The sequence below is a fragment of the Bombus vancouverensis genome, chromosome 11 (assembly GCF_051014615.1).
Source record: "Bombus vancouverensis nearcticus chromosome 11, iyBomVanc1_principal, whole genome shotgun sequence".
NCBI classification, from domain to species: domain Eukaryota; kingdom Metazoa; phylum Arthropoda; class Insecta; order Hymenoptera; family Apidae; genus Bombus; species Bombus vancouverensis.
In genome coordinates, this window is record NC_134921.1 from 3,591,446 (window position 1) to 3,616,140 (window position 24,695).

General features: G+C 38.8%; 2 protein-coding genes and 1 long non-coding RNA gene across 3 annotated transcripts; 1 reads left to right on the forward strand and 2 right to left on the reverse strand.

The window, feature by feature from the left end:
- Positions 1-14,611: 14,611 nt before the first annotated feature.
- On the reverse strand, positions 14,612-21,441 carry LOC117161028 (uncharacterized). Its single transcript, XM_076622703.1, has 6 exons — positions 20,979-21,441; positions 20,708-20,898; positions 20,358-20,557; positions 19,696-20,258; positions 15,960-19,352; positions 14,612-15,563 (listed from the first exon to the last, which is right to left on the reverse strand). The coding sequence occupies exons 2-4, from the start codon at positions 20,835-20,837 to the stop codon at positions 20,196-20,198; spliced, it is 393 nt and encodes a 130-aa protein (XP_076478818.1). The 5' UTR covers positions 20,838-20,898; positions 20,979-21,441; the 3' UTR covers positions 14,612-15,563; positions 15,960-19,352; positions 19,696-20,195.
- Positions 21,442-21,583: 142 nt separating this feature from the next.
- On the forward strand, positions 21,584-23,281 carry SrpRbeta (signal recognition particle receptor beta). Its single transcript, XM_033342236.2, has 4 exons — positions 21,584-21,774; positions 22,435-22,601; positions 22,691-22,830; positions 22,895-23,281. Exons 1-4 carry the CDS (start codon positions 21,681-21,683, stop codon positions 23,226-23,228), a joined length of 735 nt encoding a protein of 244 aa, XP_033198127.2. The 5' UTR covers positions 21,584-21,680; the 3' UTR covers positions 23,229-23,281.
- Positions 21,892-23,871, reverse strand: LOC117161027 (uncharacterized). The gene is made up of 3 exons (XR_004464917.2): positions 23,752-23,871; positions 22,655-22,862; positions 21,892-22,563 (listed from the first exon to the last, which is right to left on the reverse strand). It is a non-coding gene; the product is annotated as an uncharacterized LOC117161027 (long non-coding RNA).
- Between the last annotated feature and the right edge of the window lie 824 nt (positions 23,872-24,695).

Below are 24,695 nucleotides of genomic sequence, written 5' to 3' on the forward strand. Positions count from 1 at the left end.
GCAAAGAATCACGATGTTTCTCAAATATAAGGAATGCGAGGTTGTTACAACTAGAATGAAGAACAAAAGAGACGATGAAGACTGGGACAAAAAGGATTTGAAGGCGATTAATATAATTTATAGTGCAATATCGAACAGACAATTGGAGTATGTTAGGGAAGGAAAAACGGCGTATGATATAATAAAAAGGTTCGATGAAATGTACTTGAAAGAGTCGACGGCACTGCAGATCGTATGCAGAAGGAGATTGGAAAACATAAGACTGGAGAACTACAGTGATTCAGCATCATTCTTTAACGATTTCGAAAAATTAATCAATGAATTAAAAAGTGCGGGCGCACAAGTAAGTGAGAGGGAAAAGCTGAATTACATGCTGAATACGTTACCCGAAGAATACAGCTACATAGCGGACATAATAGACGCATTGAAAGAAGAGGATCAAACGGTAGCGTATGTAAAAAATAAAATAGAGGTAGCAGAGAAGAAAAATAAATCCAATCGAGGAGAAAGGCAAACCAACGCCTTTTCTGCAAAAAAGGAAGGATGCTTCAGATGTGGAAGATTAGGACACTTTGCGAGAGAGTGTCAAAATGGCGTCCAAGCGGAAAGCAGTAACGGCTATTGGCATGGGCCAACACGTGGTCGAAACAGAGGAAGAGGGAACAAAGGCAATACGAGCAGAGGACGTGGAAACTTTCATCGTCAATCAACAACCGGCACGGGCGAGCATGGAAACTCAAGAGCAGGCATATGGATAGCAACGGCGCACGCAGCAAACAGCAGTGAGACGAATGAGATAAGTAAGAACGAAATAGTGTGGCTATTAGATAGCGGTTGTACTGATCACATAATTAATAATATAAATTATTTCGATAAATCTATCGACCTAAAAGAACCGGTAAATATGTATTTAGGCGATAATAGACCGATAAAAGCGACAAAAGTTGGGAATGTTATAAGTTATTTTGAAGCATTCGGAAAACAAAATAAAATAAATATGAGGAAAGTATTTTACGCGAAAGAAATGTCCGCAAATTTGATTAGTTTAGGTAAACTAACAGACAATAAGAATACGGTTATTTCCAAAGGAAATATTGCGAAAATAATAGATGAGGATAATAAACTTACAGCTGTAGCGTTCAAAGAAAATGGGACATATAGAATAAAAAGTATATTGAAAGGGAAGAAGCACTTAGTAAACAGCGCCGAACGTAGTGGTATGAGTAAAAAGGAAAGATGGCATAGGATGCTAGGACACGTAAATTTTAAATATTTAGAGATTTTGGGTAAAGAGCAGCTAGTGACTGGCATACCGAATGAATTTGAAAAGGAACTTTTGAAATGTAGGGTGTGTATAGAAAGCAAAATGCATAACTTACCTTTCAAAAATAATCGAACTAAGGCTAGGGAAATAATGGAAATTATTCATACGGACGTATGTGGTCCCTTTAAGACCACCGGATTCAATGGAGAAAAATATTTCATTTCATTTATCGATGATTATAGTAAAATAGCTAGGATCTATTGTATAAAATCAAAAGATGAGGTCTTTGATTCTTTCGTACAGTTCGTAAATGAAGCCGAAAATTTAACGGGCAAGAGGTTAAAAATATTAAGATGCGATAATGGTAAAGAATATTTAAATAATCGAATTTATAAATTTGCTAGGGATAAAGGTATAAGAATAAATAATTGCCCAACATACGTACATGAATTAAACGGGACAGCGGAAAGGTATAATAGAACAGTGATGGACATGGCGCGTTGCTTGTTAGCGGAAGCGAAAGTACATAAAAGGTACTGGCCGGAAATAGTTTGTACAGTGGCATACTTGAAAAATCGAATATTAGCGAATACTATAGAAAGAAAGACACCTTTTGAAATATTCTTCGGGAAAAAACCAAATGTTAAAAATCTACATCTATATGGTAGTAAAGTTTTTGTAAGAAGGCTAGAACAAAAAAGAGTTTCCAAATGGGACAAGAAGGCAGATATGGGAATTCTATTAGGATATAGTGAAGTAGGATACAGAGTCTTATTAGGTGGGAAAATAACAATAGCTAGACATGTAGAGGTCATTGAGACAGACACTAAATGTATCGGTTTTGAGGAAAATTCATTAGAGGCAGATAGAAATGATAGCGAAGATAACTATTCATTGGATGGTATGGATAAGGAAGAGTTAGAAGGTAGGAAAGATGAAAATAATAGTAGTATTGAAAGCTCAAACACTCCTAGGAGATCTACACGTATTAAGAAAACTCCAGTAAGGTATCCAGAAAAGAAAAATATTTGCGAGATTCATGCAAATTATTGTAAAGTAGATATCCCTCGTACATTTGAGGAGGCGATTTGTTGCGAAAATAATGAAGTTTGGAAACAGGCTATGGATAAGGAAATAGAATGTCTCTATAAGAATAAAACTTGGAAATTGGTAGAAAGGGTAAAAGGCAAAGAAGTATTAGATGTAAAATGGGTTTACACGAAAAAATCAGAGGACAGGTATAAGGCTAGATTAGTGGTAAGGGGATTTCAACAAAGAAACGTAGCCGATGACATATATTCTCCAGTGGCGAGTAATCAGACCTTTAAGATATTGCTATCATATTGTTGTCAAAATGGATTAATAATTGAGCAAATGGATGTAGAAACTGCCTTTTTAAATGGTGAAGTAACCTCGGAGGTATATGTAAATCAACCAAAGGGATATGCGGACGGAACGAATAGAGTTTGTAAATTATCGAAAGCGCTTTATGGGTTAAAAGAAAGTCCGAGGGACTGGTATGAGTGTTTTGATAAGTATGTGACGAGATTAGGTTTTAAAAAGAACAATATAGAGCTGTGCCTATATACTTATGGAGAGGGAGAAAATGTTGTTTATTTGTTAATATACGTAGACGATTTGTTGATTTGTAGTAAAAACAAAGGGAAGATACAAAGTGTAAAAAAAATTATTAACTGATAGATTTGAAATGAAAGATTTAGGTGAAGTAAAAGAATATCTTGGAATAAATATAGAGTATGATTATTTAAAAAATGAAATGAGATTAAGCCAAAAGAAATACATAGAATCATTAGCAAACAAATATAAATTACATAACGGCAAATTGTACTGTACACCTATGGAGACCAACTTAAAAATTGAAAAAGCTGAGATAAATAGAGAGGACATTGGATACAAGAATTTAATTGGCGCATTGCTGTATATTAGTGTAAATACCAGACCCGATATAAGTTATAGTGTGAATTATCTGAGTAGATTTCAAGATTGTTGTAACGAGACACATTTTAAATATGCCTTGCGAATATTGAAATATTTGTACCGGACTAGAGATTTAGGGCTACATTATAAAAGAAATGAAAAATGCGAAACGATAGATTGTTATGTGGACGCTGATTGGGCAGGAGATCATATAGATAGGAAATCGACTTCTGGGTATGTAATTAGATTGTATGGAAATGTAATTGGATGGAAGTCTAAAAAACAAAGGTGTGTGACAAAAGCCTCGACGTATGCAGAGTATGTAGCTCTATCGGAAGCGGTGAGCGAAGTAATGACTATCAGAGAACTAATGAAAATCTTCGATGTAAATGTAGACGATAACCCTGTAAAAATCTATGAGGATAACTCTGGAGTAATGAGTATAGCAAAATACGGAACTTTTACAAAAAATTCTAAACACATCGAAGTTCATTACCACTACGTTCACGAGTACGTAAAGGAAAATAAGATAAACATAATAAAAGTAAGTACAGAAGAAAACACTGCGGATATTTTTACGAAGGCACTGTGTAGAGAGAAATTTGAAAGGTTTAGGTCATGGATGAATGTAAAATAAGAGAAATGTAAAGAAAGCGATAACTGTTAAATATTTTGTTAATTCGACAAGTATGTAAATAAAATTAAGTGTACAGTATAAATGTAAGGAGGCGTGTTAGGGAAGTGATACATTTACACTGTACATGAGAGTGTGTGTGTAAGGGTTAGAGGGCGTCAAGGACTCAGTGGAGACAAAAGACTGTTGCCAGATGTTAGAAGAATCTAGGCTAGTCGGTTGGCAACCAGCGTGCGTGCAAGACGTTCTTAGAGAGGAATATAGGTGTATAACTGTTGTATGGGAAATATAGTCAATAATTTGTATTCCCAAATCCTCGAATTTCCTTAACAACTAGATCACACATTATATATTTAGAAAGTGCCGGCTGGGGCGAACTCGTTCCCTCAGAAATCATTGATTTCTCTCACTATGTGTGGGCGGCCCTAAAAGTCAAATTCGGCCGCTGGAAAATCGCGTGATGGTCCTCATCGGGCCACTTAGCCCGACAGTATATCATTCTTCGGCGGTCCTGGAAACAAAACTCTAGTGCATCAACTCGCACCTTGGAAGTATTCGGGCCTCGAGTGTTAGGTCACCTGGAAATCGTCAGTCAGGGGTTAGACGGAATTGTCGCTCGCACTCAACATAATTTACGACTAAAACTTACATACGTCCTAACACTATTTTCGTCGTGCACGTTCCTTACGCGCGCCGTTGTTCTCCGACGAACATGCATGACTATTCTTTTGTCCTGTACGGAACTGAAAAATTTTTTAATTTGCACTATGAACGTTTCTTATAGAAAAATGCTCACAGAAATGCGTACGATGGTCAGAATTCGCGTCAGACCTCTACTTTTTGAGAAAAATCGAAAAGAGTACAAAATTATGGCCAAAGCTGGTCCCGTCAGCTTCACTTAACATTTATATGTCGAGTCAACGTCCGAATCTGGGCCCGAGTCGTCCTCGTGGCGGGGGCTTGGGACAGGTAAGGATTCCTCACTGAAGCTATCCATGTTTTTTTTTTACACTGAAGTTATTTTTATTGACACACACGAAATTGTTACAGAGTTGACACAAACTCACAATGATCACACACTCGCGACGCTAGTGACAATGGTCTTAGGTTCGATAACGAATCCGCGGACAACGGGACGGTAGTCGTACGCACTCGCAAAAATCTAAGTCGGATTCTGTGTTAATATTCACTGACCGTAAGGCGTTAATCTTTTTTGTCGATGAGATCGCAAGAGAGAATGACTTTCCGTCCCGGTGATACCTCAGAGGAAAACTATGACGGGGTGTGTCTAAGGACACGAGATCATCGGATTCGTCGGGGATATCCTACGTTCGGAAAGTAAGGAAAATTGACGTTGCTGCCAATTGGCCAATCTCCATATCGGTAGTTTGAAAAGGATGCTAGCCGCTCTTGAGGGAAGGTTGCTAGTGGGAGACGTCGTTCGTGGAAAAATAGGTCTCTCCTGTCTTCCCGTAACTGGGACAAAGACTGTGTATCTGTTGAAGGATTTTAGGTAACTAGATATTAGTGTTTATAACGGTCCTCGGGCTAGCCGATCACGTATTGCGGAGACGCGTCGGCATCTGGTAAACATCCTGCCCGGAGAATAGGATCTGCGTGTGGCGAGCTACGGGACAGAAACCGTTGGAATGTTTACTGCCACGTGTCGCTACAAATCTTTCTTTTAAGGAGAGCTATAGGGTTACTCAATGCCTTTGTTAGATGGAGAGTTCGTACCGTTGACCGCGGCTACGTTCGGCGACTAATTGTCGCCTTGAGCTCAAGCTCATTGTCACAAGTCTCAAACAAATACAATTGGGTAGAATGACGGCAAATCGTTTAATTACAACTGTAGATTTTAATTACAATGTTTTTATGGATTTTCCCGAGGTTTCAGAGGGAAGGCACCGGTGTCCTCTTATCTCCGACATATAGATATATGCAACTTGATATTGTGGAACCCATTCATTCATTACGTGATTCATTAAACCCAATAGAAATCGTATAGCTTTTGTAATTTTGTATAAATTGAGGTCAAAGTTGAAAAATTGCGGTCGTATCGAACAGTCTAATCTGACCCAGTGCCGCTCCACGAAGCAAGCCTTGCATTCGGGCGTCACCTCACAGCGAAAACCATGAATATTGGCGTTGGTGTCAACGTGTTAAAGTTAAACATTCAAATAATGCACATGGAACTGGTATAACGATTATGACGCCTTTTCAACGGAAATGGACACGAGAATGAAATAACGAATTGATGACGACATTGAAAACGGAAATGAAAACGACAAGGGAGAAACGAATTTATGACAAACTTGTCTATATCCTCGAACTACTTTATTCTGATAAAGAACATGGATAGATTAACAAGAAAGAAGAAAATTATGGCTCAGGGGGTGTCAGAGCCTCCAGGACCCATCGGTGTTGCGGGTGGTACCTCGCCAGGCTCGCCCCGACGGTCATCAAACGACTAGGTGAGGAACAACGTGAGGATGATCGGTCCCAGGGCCACCTCTAGCACGGTAAAAGCAACCGGGGACCAGAAGCGTGGAGAGAGAGAGAGAGCGACGTTGATGGTAAACGTGACAAAGGCTCCATAATATCGAGAAGGGTGCCATTAAAATGGCGGACCCGTTCAAGCCTGGACGAAGATTGGAGAGGAGTCCGGTAAGAAGAGAGATAACTGGACAGGATAGCGAAATGGAGGTTGCCTCTCAAGAGAAGTTGACGGACCAGAGTAGCTATCTGATTCCGAATTCCAATAAGAATAGAAGATTCAGGGAAACGAAGGAGGAGGAGAAAACATTAATGAAGAACAGAGGAGTTGGTGGCAGAATCAACAACGATGGAGCGATGGTTGAGCGGTCTTCCGCGGATGAAGGTAGAGGTCCAACGTCCGGTTTGCGGGATCTTAATTCTATGCGGCCCGTACGGACGGCGCGCGGCCAGCGCTGACGATCGCTGTGGACGGAGTACTTTTTCGTTAGACTGAACTCTGTTGATTGACTATTCAAAGCGCAAATCGTAATAAGTTATAGTAATTCTTTTGCACGAGATTAAATGATTCAAGAGCGTTATTTTTTAGTATTAATTATTTATTATAAACATTGAAATTTACAATAAACTAGAATTTGGGTAATGAACTAGAAAACAATAAACTAGAAAACTAAATTTAGTAAATATAACACAAGTTAATAATTCAGTTGTGTGTGAAAAATTTCAAAACAATTATCGATACATAATCCGACATCGCATTTTCTGCATTCGTATCGCGTGCCGGTCCTTCTCTTATTTTTCACACAAACAACTATTTTCTTCCTGATAATTGTGTTGTGCCGGCACGATTAGGGCATTTTGATGGAAAATGCCTATCAATTAAACGAAATAGTAAATCCTCAGACTTTCTCTTTCCTCCTCCTACCATGCTTCTACGTTGGAAATATTTTCGTAAAATGTCTCTTATCAACGCTAAATGAAATTCAATATCAAATGAAGAAACAATATCAGCAGGAACGTTACGAAATACGGTCTAAACTAGGAGATATCACAGCCTTCCCAGAGGAGATTAAGACAGAGGAAGAGCACATTGGGGAAAAGTGAAGAGAAGAGTGGCATTATTATAGGAGTGACAATTGATCGAAGAGGTTGGCGGCAAACACCTGCACTTTTAGGAAGTGTAGAAGAGAAATAAACCACATCACGATGCAGATCCTGACAGGAATCTTTACGTTTATCGCAAAACTATAAACAAAGAAATACCAAATGCATACCAAATGTTGGGACTGCGACTATGAAGGAGACGATGCTGAGCATACGCTGTTTCACTACCCTAGGTGGATACGTGAAAGGACTGAGTTGCAGAACTATATCGGCACACCTCTGACAATGGATAATTTTATTGAAGTGATGATAAAGAAGGAAGATAACTGGACTAGGTTCCAGACTTGGTGTAAGAAGATTATGACGACGAGACAAGTTCAGGAGAGAAATCTTGAGAGAAGAAGGACTGTGAGGTGAAGACCTGGACTAAAAGAGGAATACTAATGCCGAAAGACTGTGCCGGGGTTGGTACTTGTACTGCGAGTGGAGCGGATAGAGAAAGGGCTTTTAATGGGTGTCACCACCTGCGAGTCCGACATAATCCGGTGACACAGTCACTGGGTATGCGTAATAGCATTTTCCCCTCCTCGCGGGACAAAAAAGGCTGGAGTAGCTGAGGGGATTGAGACTCTCTCAGATCACCTCTATATATTCATGGAGATAGGGCCGGAGAGAGGCCGTGGGAGATACCCGCGGCATCCGGGCAGTAGAACGCTCCCGCCCGCCACCAAGATGGCGCATCAAAGATAGAGACAGTGAGATGCTCCAGGCAGCAGCCATTTTAGCGGCCTAGAACTGGGACTCTTATACAGAGTAGACAAGCGTGGACGAGGAGGCGGAGAGCCCCCGTCGAGACATGACCGCGGCATGTGATGCGTCGATGCCGCGCTCCGTGCCCGGTGCTAGACAGAACGGGACTGTGGACTCGCAAACGGTTCCAGAGGGCCCGCCGTCGGCGGCTTCGTGACGACCAACAGATCTCCCTCTGCTACGAGGCATATAACGAGACGCGACGCATCTTACAGCGGAGGATCAAGATCGCTAAAGCCCGATCCTGGATGGACCTCGTCCAGTCGGTCAAATCCGATGCATGGGAGCGGCCGTACAGGATGGTGATGAAGAAGCTGCGTCCAGGAGCCCCATCGCTGACGGCACATATGGATCCGGCATTGCTTGAGGAAGTCATTCGCACACTGTTCCCGCCACAGAAGGTCAGCCCGGGGCATCAGCGCACTTCCTCGACTTGGATAGTGAACTGGAGGGAGGAACTGGAGGCTGCGGAGGAAGAATTGCTAGACGCGGCGAGATGGATGACCTCCCGCGACGTGGGACGTGGTGCCGCCGAGACGGCGTCCCAGGACGGGTATGAACGGAGACGATGGGGGTCATGCTTCCCTGACTACGACACCTATTTACACGGTGTCTGAGGGAGAGAGCCTACCCTCGGATATGACACATAGCGAGGCTGGTCCTGCCTCGGAAGAATGGACGATCGACGGACTCGCCGTCCGCGTATCGTCCGCTGTACCTATTGGATGAAGTGACAAGCTCTTCGAAAGAGTCATTGCCACCCATCTGGAGGCTCACATGTCGGGGTAAATGCCCAGTTGGCATGAAAGCCAGTACGGCTTTCGGCGGGGCTGCTCGACGGTGGATGCAGTGAACCGGCTACGGGAGATGTCGCGGACCATGATTCCCTGGGGTGGAGTAGCGCCGGCAGTTTCTTTAAACATAATCAATGCGTTCAACACAATATTCTGGGATGGGATAGTGGAGGCCCTTAAATTCTTCGAGGTGTCTCCCAACATTATTCGTGTCATCCAGGCCTACCTAAGCGACAGGTGGGTTGGGTACGCTGGCAAGGATGGGGAGGGAAAGCGGCCCGTCAAGCGCGGGGTTCCACAGGGTCGGTTTTGGGACCGATTCTTTGGATCATCGGCTACGACGCGGTGTTTCGTTGTCCCATGTCCCCAGTCACAGGCATGGCGTGTTACGCGGACGACACGTTGGTCCTGGCTGAGGGACACTGGTGGCACGAGACGCTGTGCCACGGCGAACTCGCCGCCGCCTGCGCGGTACGGACTATAGCGGTACCGCGTATACGCCGCCTGGGCCTGAGGGTGATCCCAGCCAAGTCGGAGGCCATATGGTTTTGCGATTGACGGCGTAGGGGGGCTCCTCCGCCTGGCCTGTGTTTAGACATAAACGGGGAGGACGTCGAGGTAAGGCTTTAGATGAAATATCCGGGCCTCACCATCGACAGTCAATGGACATTCGGACCGCGCTTCAGGCTCCTAATTCCCAAAGTGACGATGGCGGTCAACGCCTTATGTGGCCTGCTGCCGAATATCGGTGGGGCAGGAGTCGGAGAGCGCCGATTATATGAGGGAGTCATCCGTTCTCGGATCCTGTACGGGGCTCCGGTGTGGGCAGGGGATCTGATGACGAGTCGTCGCAGTCTGCTCTTACTGAGGAGACTACATAGGACGACCGCCATCAGGATCGTAAGGGGATACCGGACGATATCGTATGCGTCGGCAAGTGTTCTGGCGGCGTCTGCTCCGTTCGAGCTTCAGGCCTTGGCGCTCCGATGGGTGTACAAAAACCGGAGGGGTCATTGGAATGTTTACCGTCGCGTGCCGTCACAAATATTTCTTTTAAGGAGGGCTATAGAATTACTCCGTACCTTTGTTAGACAAAGCGTTCATCCCTTGACCGCGGCTACGTTAGGCGACGGACTGTCGGCTCGAGCCAAAGCTCACTATCACCAATCTCGAACAATTACAATCGGATTGAACAACTACAATTGTTTAATTACAGTTATCGTAGACTCTAGATTACAATGTTGCAGGATTATCCAAAATTCCAGAAGCTCCGGTGTTCTTTCGTCTCCGACATATATATATGTCGGTGGAATGGAAGCGAGGAGAAACTAGAAGAAGAAGGAAGGAGAGAGGCGATAGGATGAGATAAGGAGAAAGAAAGGGGGGTACATAAAGGGGTTGAAAATGTGCTTCTGGAACGTGGCAGAGATAATGAACAAGGACAAAGAGGTATGGGAATATTTGAGGAAAGGTAAAATATAGACTACCCAAGGAATATGACTGGAAATGCAGGGCAGTAAGGAGAAAATGGAAAAAGGGAAGGGCAAAAGGGAGTATAATAACAGGCCTAAACAAAAATCTGAGGGAAACAGAGTATGTCTCGCACGTTCGCGGGGAGACACGATCTCGAAGAAGCGCGCCAACGGGAGTCGTAAATTCCCGTTACGATTTGATAATCGACGCCGTGAATCGTTCGATCCCTTATTTCTTTTGGGATAATAAGGGTAGTTAAATTAAAGATAACGCTGCTGCTAACACGTTATTATATATTTTCACAAATCAACAACTTCGGTGTAACACAAAATGAATATTTGCTATGAGATGACTACTGTGTTCGACTTGTTGACGGCTTAAAGAGATGTTTGATTGAGACTGACTGATCTTCGGGTGTAAACCCGGTCGAAGGATGTTGACTGTTCGAAAGATAGAAAATCAGTGAGGTTCGGAGACAATGCTGTGGCGGAGGAAAGCTAAGGATGGGTGTGTCTAGTGCACGGGGCCATCGGATTTATTGGTGACGATTTTAGTTAAGAGAGTGAGGGAAATAGGCTTCGTTGTTAATTGGTTAAACGAAGGGTCTTAACCGCCCTCGAGAGAAAGTGGTTAGTGGGAGGAAAGTTGCATCATACGTGAGAAAAACTAACTTTCCCTTGTCAAGCCGTAGTAGACAAAGGTCTTTAGAAATGCTTCGGAAACAGACGTTTGTTCAGTTTGAAAGACCTCGACTAGGAAATTCCTGAGATTTATGGAAGGTACTCGAGACTATTGATGGTACGCAGTGAGTATCCGAAGACATCTGGTTGCCATCTTGCCCGCGGTGTGTGGCCTGGGCTAAGTAGAGTGTTACGCGACGTAACAGAGTATAAGGAAATAAGTGACAACATAGTAGAAAGAAAAATAAGGTACAAGGCGAGGAATTGTGGTGGTTTATAATCGGAACACAAAAAGGACATGGAAAGAAATAGAGGAAAGAGTAGAGGGAAGGGAAGAGGAAGTGACGATCATAGGATGAGATTGGAATGCAAGAACGGGAGAAGAGGGAGGGCTGATAAACAAGGAACTAGGAAAAGAAAAGAGCAGGAGATCAAAAGACAAGACAATTGTTGAGGTTATTCGGTGTGTAAACAGAGAAAACACGTGGATAAATTGTAAGGTAGAAAATATATTTAAATAGAAGTGTAATAAGTAAAAATACAATTTGAGCTGGTCCAGATCCGCACGCTAGCTGTGTTACCTAATAACTGAAAACCCCGAAGCCAACGTCGCCTGTCTACTGTTTATGGCCTGACTTCGTCGCAGTCTTTTGTCTACGCGCTGTCGATGGCTTCAGTACTTGAGAAAACTAAAAAAGACCAGATGTAGAGTTTTCTTAGAAGTGGTAACCACTTCAACAACAATAAATACGGAAGAAGGAATTCTACTAAGGTTGCTGGATGAAAGAGGCTGGACGATAATTAATGGTCGAGACAAAGAAGAAGATGAGTGGACGATGAGGAGATGAGGAGATATATGGGGGAGAGAGGAAAATCGGTAATAGACTACGTGATTGGCAATCAGGAAGCGATAGAAGAAATAACAGACATGAAGGTAGGAAAACGAGTAGAGTCAGACCACATGTTGGAAATAGAAATAGAGGGACCAGAGTTACAAAGAGATGAGGAAAGAAAAGAAGAAGAGAAGGAGAGAAGGGAATGGACAAAAGAAAGTGTGGGAAGATATTTAGAGGAGTGCAAAGACTGGGCAAGCAGAGAAAGAACAGTAGAGGAAATGTGGACAGAAATTAAGAAGAAGATAAACGAGGCAATACCAAAGAAGAGAGTAAGAATAAGGAAATGGAGCATAGGAGAAAAGGTATGGTACGACAAGGAGTGGAGAGGAAAAGGGAGATAAGAAGGAAAATGACAAAATTTAGGAAAATAAAATGCAGCAGAGAAGAATTCATAGAGGAGAAGAAGGCATTTAAACAGTGGTGTAAACAAAGAAAGGAGAAGCAGGAAGAGGAAGAGATGGAGAAAATCAACAAGATCAAAACAGAGTAAGAAGCATGGAAATACACAAATAAATATAGGAGAAAAAGAGAGGTTGTAGACGAAGATATAAGGGAAGAGGAGTGGAAAAATTATTCTATGGAAATGTTAGAGGGGACAAAAAGCAAAGAGGACAGAAGAACAGAAGGGCGCAGAGCGGAGGAGGAATCAAAGGAGGAGAGAGAAGACAACATAGAGAAAGAAGAGGCGATATTCCAAATAAGAAACTGAAAGAGAAAAAAGCAACGGGGGAAGATGGTTTGGAAAACGAGGTATGGAAGTATGCGCCGAAGGAAGTGGGGGAGACGTTATGGGAGATGTTAAGGAAAATATGGAATGGAGAGGGGGTACCTGAAGACTGGAGAAAAGGCGTAATATGTCCGATTTACAAGAGGGGGGACAAGGGAGCAGTGAAGAGCTACAGAGGGGTCACGTTAATAGACACGGCATATAAGATTTATGCAGGAATTCTGGACGAGAGGCTGAAAGTGGAGATCGAAGACAAGCTGGGAGAGAGCCAATTCGGAGGACTCCTGCAATAGCAACTCCAAGTAGGAGGCATAGTGGTAGGAGATAGTAAGGTATGGTCACTATCATATACAGATGACATTGTATTGATAGCGGACAGAGAAGAGGAGTTAAAAGAAATGATGAAGAGATTTAAGACATTCCTAAAGGAAGTGGAACTGGAATTGAGCACGGAAAAGACGAAAGTAGTAGTGTTTGAAAAGAGAAGGAACAATAGGAGGTAAAGGAACTGGAGATGGGGTGAGCAAGAACTAGAAGAAGTGGATGAAATTAGGTATGTAGGGTACATACTGCAGTAAAGGAATGTATAAAGGAGAGAGAAAGGAATTGGGGAAAGGGCCAAGAAGGGAAAAGAGCAAGGGAAAGAAAGATGAGGTTAGAGGAGGCGAGAGAGGGAAAGACACAAGTGGAGGCAGGAGATAGACAGGAAAGGATGACAGCTAACCAAATCATAGAAGAAAGAAGGAAAAGAGAAACAGAGGAGAGGGAGAAAAGGATAAGAGAATCTAAATACAACAGATACTACAGAAACATTGCAAAAGAAGGGCTACCAAAGTATCTAGAAGGAAAGATGAAGTGGAAGGACAGAAGTATGGTAGCAAGATTTAGATGTGGTAACGAAACCACGGCAAGGGAACACTGGAAAGAGGAGGGAGAAAGAGGATGCAGATTATGCAAAAAAGGAGAGAAGGACTTGAAGCACGTAGTAGAGGAATGTGAGATAACAGGAGGAGCAAGGAACATGGTAGAAGTACTGAATGAGACTGGAGAAGGACTGACAGAATTGAAAGCATAGAGAACAGAAGAGCAGCAGAAGAGGGGGAGGAACGACAGGGAGGGAGCACAGCAAGGAAGCAAAAGCCAAAGAAGGAATGAGCACTTAGTTATAAGCGTTAGATATAAGTTAATAGTTAGTTATTAGAGCGAGAGCAAGCAAGGTGCAATAGGTAGATATAAGCAGTATATAACAATAGAAGTGCTAGAGTAAGAGAAATAGATGTGATGTAGGGCATTATAAGAGATGTAAACCGAAAGTCGTCCAAAGCCGAAAGGCACGGACTAAGGATAAATAAATAAAATAATAATAAATAATTACGGTGTTAAGGGATTTTCCCGAAGTTCCAAACGGAAGGCTCCGATGTCTTTTCATCTCCGACATATATTATATTGTACATCTAAATTGCTCACAGGTTATATTTTGCAAGTTGTAGAGGGAGGTAGTTAGTAATTAATTAACACGTTCGTTGCCCAGCATGATTCGGCTAAGTTTTCTGCGGGGCCCAAATCCGACCGCCGGTACGCAGAACGTAAATAGAGCGACAAGCGGTAATTCATTGTTTATCGCCTTCATTGCCGCCTTGTAAAGAAAAGATTATTTAGTTCTGGAATGGAGAAAGCGATAAGCTTTCCAGCTAGAGTATTCCGAGGGATGTCATGGCAGATATCTGAGATCTTTCATTTAGTCGAGAAGCATACTTGTGAGACGTACATCAGTGATTTTTTCATCCTCAAAATGTTCAGTAAACAGTGTGAAAATATATTTGAAAGTGAGGAAAGTAGTGATGACGGAGTCTACAATTATTGGTCGAAGTGCCCAAAATCACCCCAAATGTGTTTGGAATGTTTTAACAAATATCATGCGATATAAAATAATATAATATATTATCCAGAATATAAATTAATAAAAAGTATGGTGTAGGAAGTGTAGTAATTGGTGGTTGCTGCCAGGAGAAAAGAGAATTCGCGTTTCGTCCCGGGACTACCGGTGGACTCGTCAGTAAGGCTCTGCCCGGTAGTCCCTGCCTTAGACGCAGAGGGAGTCTCTTCTCGCTAGGTGCGGTATTTGTATCGTGACACCCTATATTCGATCGCTAGCGAGACAGACAGACTCGTTGTCGTCGTAGTAGCCCTCTGGTGTTGGCGGTTGGTACCCGCGAATCGCCCGGGAGGTGTGACGACCGCGTTGATGCCTCGGATCTGTCGGCGTCCTGTTGGCACCAATCCGCCGCACAGCCTCCCCTTAGCGCTATAGCGTGACCTCGAAGCCATATAGCGCGATACAAGATAGAGGGAATGGCCCGTCGTCGATGATGGAAGGCTGATCGTCATGGGGGGACAAGGCGGCTGGCTCCTTCTGACTCCTTCTCCAGAGGTGCGTGTTCGTCGTCGGTGGTCACCACTTTGTAGGAAGTGTAGTGGAGTAGTTGCTGCCAGGTGAAAAGAGAATTCGCGTTTCGTCCCGGGACTACCGGTGGACTCGTCAGTAAGGCTATGCCCGGTAGTCCCTGCCTTAGACGTAAAGGGAGTCCCGCTAGATGCGGTATTTGTATCGTGACACCGTATATTCGACCGCTAGCGAGACAGACAGACTCGTTGTCGTCGTAGTAGCCCTCTGGTGTTGGCGGTTGGTACCCGCGGATCGCCCGGGAGGTGTTACGACCGCGTTGATGCCTCGACCTGTCGGCATCCTGTTGGCACCGATCCGCCACAATGGTATAACGTGTTTTTAATATTTTTATGTTGTATATCCTATATACAGGGTGGTTGGTAACTGGTGGTACAAGCGAAAAGGGAGTGATTCTACGCGAAAAAAGAAGTCGAAAATATAGAATAAAAAATTTTTTTTTATTTTTTTTTATTTTTTTTTAATTTTTCCATCGAGACAACGATCTACAGTGAGATCCGTTATAACGTACCGCACGCGTACCGAGCGAAAATTTAAAGTCGATTTTCTCGAAAACAAAGTCTCAAACAAAAAATTTTTATTCCATATTTTCCGACTTCTTTTTTCGCGTAGAATCACTCCCTTTCCGCTTGTACCGCCAGTTACCAACCACCCTGTATAATATCGTATATTTAATTACCTCGAACAAGAAGAGCGTCACCATACCTTGGCGACGGAGCCCTCATGGAAGTATACCTGTCACATAGATATGTGCGACGTGGCGACGAACGTGTTAAGAAAGATATTGACTTTCACTGGACGAACAAACAACAAGACAGTTTTGAAACGTTGAAACAAAAATTATGTGAAGCCCCGAGTTTGACTTATCCAGATTTTACAAAGATCTTTACGATAGCAACCGACGCAAGTAAAGGACTAGGAGCAGTTCTTTCACAAGACGGACACCCATGTTGTTTTATTTCCAGAACACTGAATCCACCCGAAAAGAATTATACGACGACTGAGAAAGAACTATTAGCGATAGTTTGGCATTGAAACAATTACGACAATACTTGTTAGGATGAAAATTTATTATTAGAACAGATCATCAAGCTTTGAAATGGTTAAATAATTGCAAAGACCCATTATCTAGAGTAATGCGATGGAGTTAGAAGAATATGAATACAGAATCGAATATGTTAAAGGCAAAGACAATCCAGTTTCAGATAGCTTATCTAGAATTCGTGCGATTCAAAAAGTAGAAACCCTAGAAAGAGCGGTAGTCTTAGATTTCTTATAACATTTTGCGGAATGGAAAAAGAAATCAGAAATCCCAAAACGATTAGAAATGAAACTTAACGATCAACCCTTCTAAACTAACTAAAACAGAATTAGGAGAGTTTGACGAGAGAATATGGTTAAGAAAGTTAATAACATATTACGGAATAACAAGAAAGTAGGTATAGGAGACACCACGTTTACAAAATTAAAAAAGAATCAAATTAAGTTTATACTTCTATACTTTAACGATACCCGACACCCTGTCACTTTAGCATGGGTCCCAATCCAAGAATTAACCGAGGAAGAAATAGAAAAAATAATTCAGGAAAATCATAACGGTACGATAGGACATTTAGGAATCCAAAAGACATACCAAAGAATCAAAAAACAATATAAGATCCCAAATTTAATGAGTAGAATCGAAGATTTTATTAAAAATTGTGACGTTTTAAAGAAGAACCAGTAATTTCAGACACACCTTTAAACCCCAACGACAAAATAACCATGGACATTATAAGACTAATGACAAAGACTAAGCGAGGAAACCAATTTATTTTATCAATTCACGATGAGCTGACGAAAACACTAATTTACGCTAAGTTTGGGGAAGAAATTAACGTTTTACAATTAGATGGCAGTGAGGTATTTCATGAAAAGATTAAGCAAGCATACTTATATTTCGACAAAATTTATATGTATATAGGGACAGATATAAACGATGTATACGAAAAACTGAATCATATGAAAGCGAATGTCATGTTCATCGAGAAAGTATGTAAAAACAAATGCGAACTTCATAACGAAATAATATCTCTAACCCAACACATAGAAAAATTAGAAACTTCAGCATACCAATTACGACTTTTAACACACAATCACACACTAACTAAGAGAGGATTGTTGAATATTGTTGAATCTATATCGAAAAGTCTATTCGGAACTCTTGACACCGATGACCTAATAAATACTAACATTGACAAATTATTTCAAGAAGGAAACGAATTATAAACTATAGTTGCAAATCAAACAGCGCTCACGTAAAATCATAAAATCCGACAGTATAAAACAAATCGACGAAATGAGAGTTAAATTTGACGAATACATCGTTAATAATATAAGGGAGAGACTAATAACAAATTTAATAATTCAAGCAGAAAATGCAATTTCCAATTTAACGAAATCTTTAATGCCATAAGCATGGAAAAAGCAGGAATCCTTAGCCCTCAGATTATTGATCACGTACTGTTTATCGAAAATTATAAGAAAGCATTAGGCCATCACCTTTATAACACAAAATACGAAAATTATCAATTCATTCTAGATATATCAAGACTAACGGTATTCACTGTCGCAACTAAAGTTTTCTTTAAAATAACCGTACCTTTGCAAACAGATTTGGTATGGGATATAGTGCGAGTATACCCTATACCGACTAAAAGAAGCCATGCATTTCTGGCACCCGTAATTGAACATCCAATATTCTTAACGCATCAATTTGCATATATGAATGTTGACAATGAATACCTTGATAAAAATTGTAACACGAAAATAGGAATCACAATGTGCAAACAAACACAAGCCATACACGATAAGAAATCTATTCACGATTGTGCGTCAGAAATCATTAACTTTAGCAGAAAGATAAATGTTTGTAAATTTGCTATAAAATTTGCTAGAATCAATACATAGTCATACCACAAAAAGAAATTGAAATTCACGTGCTTTGCGACACCAGTCAAAAACAAATTAAGATAGGCAGATCCTCTATAATTCAATCTCCAGATGAACAATGTAATTTAGTATTTAACGATAGTATAATGAAAATAAGACAATCTAAAGACAACGTAACGTTTGAGTATAAACTTAAAACGATTCCTTTTGAAAATGATACTAGAATAAACTACTTGTTAGACAAGATTGAGAGAACATCTAGAATCTTTAGTCATATTCCAGAACATCAAAAGAATTTGAACCAAATATCTGATCAAATCAATCAATTAACGTATTCTCTCTGAATACAATCAATTAAATCATGGGGTGTACAATCAATGAAATCATTTTTTATTTCTGCAAATAGCAGGTTACACTGCCTTAAGATTAACAGGAATTTATCTTCTTAACAAAATAGGAATATTCGACTTATTGAAGAAATGTTTACCAACGAAACTATTTATCCACCTACTATGCTGTAAAACCAACATTCAAAACATTGTGACAAACGCTACACCCCTAAATATTTATACAAAAGTACCACAGATACCACAGGCATCAACAAAGCTCAAAAGCATAAGATGCCACGACGAAGAAGAACAAATAGAGACTGAGCCAGCCAGAGTTCAATTCCACCGCTCCATACTGAAGGAACGCTAAAATTTTGAGGGACCAAAATCAATCTAAGGGGGGAGGTATGTGACATCGACCACACCTTAATCTACATCAGAGATAAGACTTCCTTCCCTACCTTCGGACTCTTTTGCACACAGCACCACCTTATCATCATAACTTACTCCAAGCCCCTCAACATCCCCAAACCAAACATATATAAGTCGAGACTTCAGCAAGCTCAGACAGTTCTTGTTCAGCCTTTCTCTGATTCAGTATATTATACTATCTCTGTAAGACTATTGTAATCATTGAATTTATAATAAAGTTTGATAAAAGAAAATTAAGAGTTGGGCTATGGCTTAACCTTCTTTTTATAATCTAAGTCACAAGTTTACGTGACACCACCACGGAAGTACATAGATGCAGAATGCTATATAGCATTTCGTGAGTTGAGCATTATGAAACTCATGCAGCGCACTCTTATTATCTGGAAGTGAAAGAACAAATTTTCTTTTCATTGCGAATTTAAAAATATCTATGTATTCATTTTTATATTAGCACCAATATGGAGATGCTACTACTTAATTGAAATACTACAAAATTAGGTTGAAAAATAGTTTTTGATGCATAGAATCCAAAAGTGCAAGTTTGAAGTTGCAAAATTTACTGGTTCAGAAGTTATGGCTATGTAAAGTTGAGCGTTTTTAGCGTATTTTACACGTTACTCTGACGCCATATTTACTTCTATTCATTCTTCGTCCAAAAAGTGGACTGCACAGATGACATCTGATTGATCTTTACAAATGAGGAATTACATGCTCTACACTTACTGTCTTCGAATCGTTTCTATCAATGATGCCATCAAATCGATGTTGTTATGACCACAAAATCGGCGCTACAAAAATTGGCATAAGCGATCGACAAATTCATGTAAGCGACCTCTTCATCTCATCCAATCCTTAGCTGGCCACCAATTGGATTCTATCTTTTTTTTTGTATACATAATCAAGAACTATAGTTGAATTGACCAAAAATTTGTTTGTACTAACATAACCAGCCAATTCATGGCGGCTGAGAAGTAAATACTAACCCAAACTAAAATCAATTCTAGCTCACTTACAAAATCTACATTATGATTGACTATTCTAAGCAGGTATCCCTCTGCAATCAGTATGGCATAACTTTTGAAACAGCAGATATAGATTTCACTATCAACGACAACATTTCCTTTTATTGCTAAAACTAATGTCGTCACCTTAGCATTTAACACTAATACCATCCGTTTTTTTTTCTTTTTTTTGGGCAGGGGGGTATTTACCAAACCCAAAATTCAATGACTTACAACTCTGCTGCCACGATTATATTTTTGTTTGTCCAATTTGGCTTGGTCAATCTATGAAATAATATGAAAATGGAAGCAGTATTCAAATGGAAATAATACAAAGAAATAAGTAACAGAAAAATTGAAATATTGAACTGTTACATAAAGTACCCGAGCAATGGTTGAAGATCTAGCTCCCAAAATCCTCCTGTAATTTTGGTTTTCCCACATTATATTTAAAAAGTGTCCCATTATCATCTCTCGGTGATAATAGAACCACACAGCAATTGTTGCAAATGATAGTAGTACCACAAAGTCGTTGCCTAATGTGAAATCGCTCAATTCATAAATGGTATCCGTGCATGAAAAATCTGGAGCAGAACAGTATATCAATCTGAAAAATTGAATAATTTTTAAAATAGCTTGGATAATATGTTAAACTTACAAAGATAAGTTTAAAACTTACATGACCGCTTTGTCAAAAGGTAAGAGAATTTCCTCAAAAAATTAATTGTGGTTACATATTATATGATTTGCTTTTTTGATGGCCAAGGGGATATCGAAATCAGCCAAACCTGTGCTTTGCCTCGTCACATAACGTAATCGGATTCCGATGATAACAATAGTATTTATCAGCGTGTAAGAGCCCATACTCACGAGTCCAAGCAATAGCTGCTTTTTTTAAAGCAGGTTGAATTCCATCTCGTAGATTCTATTTTTTGAAAGTAACACAGTAATATAACAAAACAAGTAATAAATGAAAAAGAAAAGAGACAAAAAATAAAAAACTACAATAAAGCGATCAAAGAAGAAAATGAAACAAAAACATGCGTAACGGTCGAAAAGAGCACAAATGAATACTTCGGACGCTTTGGAGAATCTATTACTTGCAAGCCTTAAGTCATGTTAGGGCGAAAAACCAAGCGTGTATAAAACACACTTGACATAACCCGCCAAAATGGCCGTCACTCATTTGGAGCCAGTTACTCCATGGGTTCCACACATTGGAAGAGAGGAAGTCCACTAAGGTAAAATTCAACCCAAAACTAATTACATCCAATTACATGCAAGTCTCAAATCCATCAATTTTTTCTGAATGTTGAAATAAGCGTATTTTTAGAGGAAAAAGCGATCTTTCCCTTGTCTCCACTCGAGTCCTTATTGCTTTTCATATATCCATTTAAAAACTTGAAACAGAACTCCCAAAATTTTCTATTATCTTTTTACGAATCGTAAATATTCATGGATATAGGAATGTGTCTATATAAATACTAGAACTGACTACAGTAATTTAAATGGATATCTTATTACAATAGGTGGCGCTTCTTTAAGTTTAACCATTCTTAACATAGCTTGTACTTTCTTTCTATTTACGTGTTATATGTATATACAATATGAAATGATAGTATAGCACATACAATTACTAATATATCTTACAAGGATTGGTGTATTCACGAAGTGATTTATGATAAACATAGAAAAAAATCTTTTGCAATGGAAAGGCATATAAAACCTTTGACAAATCACAATGTGGATTCTCAGTTCCTGGCTGTGTTAGCTGCAATAATTGCAATTATTGTAACTATAGGTAATTATATATAATACTCATAGGTTATAAATTCCTTATGTCTTGTATCCAACATCTGTGGTTATGTATTAAAAGTTAAATAAAACATTATAATTGACTCATAATCTGCATGAGAAATAGGTTTTCTGATTTTATTATCACATTATTCAAAATAACATCACAGTTTTCTTTTTTTGTAGCAAGTAAAACGAAAAATATATCTGTCTAAATGCTTTTGATAAATTATATTCCTAAATTATATATACAACGTGAAATTCACAGATATAAAGTAACAGAGCATATCCCTCTTTAAATTTGCACATGTATTATTAAATAGTTTTTGTTATATTTTAACGATGTCCATGAATAACATGAACAATCTCATAGTTTCATTTCTAACATTCTACAGACATCACATTCATTTGTTTAAAAAAAATGTATATCATTATAGCCACAGTAATTAATGAACATTATAGATATAGCTGCAAGTAATGAAACAAACATACCATTGTAATTGTATACATAATATAAAAATAGGTACATTTTTATGTAAATATTTGCTTAGGCTTTTATCCTAAAATTCATAAGCCTACGTCTGTAGAGCCATTTGTTTGGTATTAACAGCTCAATCTTAAACATTACTACTACTTATATAAATTTCTATTCTATTCCTTTGCTTAGTGTTATTTGCCATATGGCACAAGAAGAGGTCTATAGGAAACAGTATATTATTAACTGGTCTTAGTGATGCTGGTAAAACACTGATATATGCACGTCTACTTTGTTCTAAATTTGTTAAGACACACACATCTGTAAAAGAAAATACAGGAGATATCATAATCAATAACGTAAGTTTTTACATATATTTTCATTGTTTCTTGAAGCATGAATTTTGACATACCAGAAACATAGGCCTCTAAAGTATCAATTTATTTAGAGGTCCTTAAAGATTGTTGATATACCTGGACATGAACGTCTACGTTACAAATTTTTTGATCAATTCAAGTTATCCGCAAAAGGTCTTGTTTATGTGATCGATTCAGTGACTTTCCAAAAAGATATCCGAGATGTAGCAGAGTAAGTACACACAAGTGGTAAGTCATCACATCCTGTAATGAGAATAATAATTTCTGAATTTCAGATTTTTATATAACTTACTCTGTGATCCTGCTATACATAAGAAATCTATACTTGTATTATGCAATAAACAAGATCAGACTATGGCAAAAGGTGCAGCTGTTATAAAGACTCTATTAGAGAAAGAAATGAATTTACTACGTATGACAAAAACAAGTCAGTTAGAAGCTACAGATGCATCAGCAACAAATGTTTTCCTTGGCAAGCAGGGGAAAGATTTTGACTTCTCCCATTTGGATACAAACATTGAGTTTGCTGAATGTAGTGCATATAATAAAGATTCCGAAACTTCTGCGGGTATTGAGCAGTTAAACAATTGGCTAAAGAAAATTGTATAAAAATATTCTTTCACTTATTGAAATAAATTATTTGTTTTTAACTTTTTAAACAATTTTATTACTTTTTATGCTATAAACTGTACTCATATTGAAAGAAAAAGGGACATAAAATTAACTTTCACATGTCAATATTCAACATTCCTAACCTAATTTTGTCATAAAAGGAACTCGTTTATCTTAAAATATCTTTCTATCACTTTCCAATTCAAATATAATTTGAAAATCTATATCTTAATAGAAACCTTTCATTGGTTATAACAACTATTGTTTACACACAAATGTGAGAATACAATTTAATTCACAGTATTTACACAAAGTAATTGTTTTACATAAAATTAATCTTATATATAATTAGATTCTGTAGTTTCCACATAATATAATTAAATATAATTAAAATAAAATCTTATAATTTTGTTCTAACCTAACGATGTCATCTACTACTTGACAGAAACGATTAATACGTATTAATATGTATTTCTCAGCTATATAACAGTTCATAAAATTTAAACAATTTCGCCCTTACGTCCAACATCAAGCACATACGATTTATGTATATAAATATCACATCAGAAACATTCTTCTAACTACAGATAACCATATAACCGATGCAACTGCATAAAAACCAGCACTGCTTAATATGAAAAGCAAATGGCGTTTTATTTAAATATTTTTAAAATACTTTTTTTTTGCTAAACAAAAAGGTAATATATCGTAAGTATATCATCTTTGTGCCAAAGATAAAATAAACAATTCTTTACACCTATAATTATTTTCAAAAAATATTTTTTTATGTTTAAATTGTGTTTCTTGTATATATGTATTATATCATATATAACGTAACAAATTCTTGTGCTTTCTGATACGTATGTATGTATATAAACCATATTATTTTTCAATAGCTAACGTCATTTAGTTGTTTATATCATCTCTATACTAAATAATATTTTCCTTTATGGTATTTTTTTTATAATGTATTCGTATATTAATGGGATGATTACATTTAACTTATATCAATATAGTGTGGAGTTACATCAATATAATGTGGATTGTTGAAAGGGATAACAAGTTTTGATTGTAGAAGACAGTAATTTTTGAGAAAAAATGAAATTTATTGAAAACATAGGTATCTTATATTTTTGTTATCATAAAAATCACAAAACAACAATAATTTCCAGAACTGAGTTGGTTAATAATGTAATTGATAAATAATGTAATTGCGCAATTGAAAGTTCATATTTTAAGATTGTTTACACATATAACATTACTATAGCGTAGCAAATATTTTTTAAATCAAAATTGCAAAGTACATAAACGGAAAAACTGTTTTGATGATTAAGTATACTATATTCGAAAATGTAACAAACAACTGACCTAATATGAATTAAAAATTCTAAGACTAAAAATATTAGATTTACGCACAGTAAGTAAACCTCTAGCAAAACTTACTAAATAATAAACCAGCACGAA

Coding starts and splice junctions, on each gene's coding strand:
- LOC117161028 (XM_076622703.1), bottom strand. CDS start 20,837: ATGGGCTCTTACACGCTGATAAATACTATTGTTATCATCGGAATCCGA. Junction 20,558..20,707: donor AAAAGCAAATCATATAATAT/GTAACCACAATT, acceptor GTTCTGCTCCAG/ATTTTTCATGCACGGATACC. Junction 20,259..20,357: donor GATCTTCAACCATTGCTCGG/GTACTTTATGTA, acceptor ATTATTTCATAG/ATTGACCAAGCCAAATTGGA.
- SrpRbeta (XM_033342236.2), top strand. CDS start 21,681: ATGGAAAGGCATATAAAACCTTTGACAAATCACAATGTGGATTCTCAG. Junction 21,775..22,434: donor TGCAATTATTGTAACTATAG/GTAATTATATAT, acceptor TCCTTTGCTTAG/TGTTATTTGCCATATGGCAC. Junction 22,831..22,894: donor GATATCCGAGATGTAGCAGA/GTAAGTACACAC, acceptor TCTGAATTTCAG/ATTTTTATATAACTTACTCT.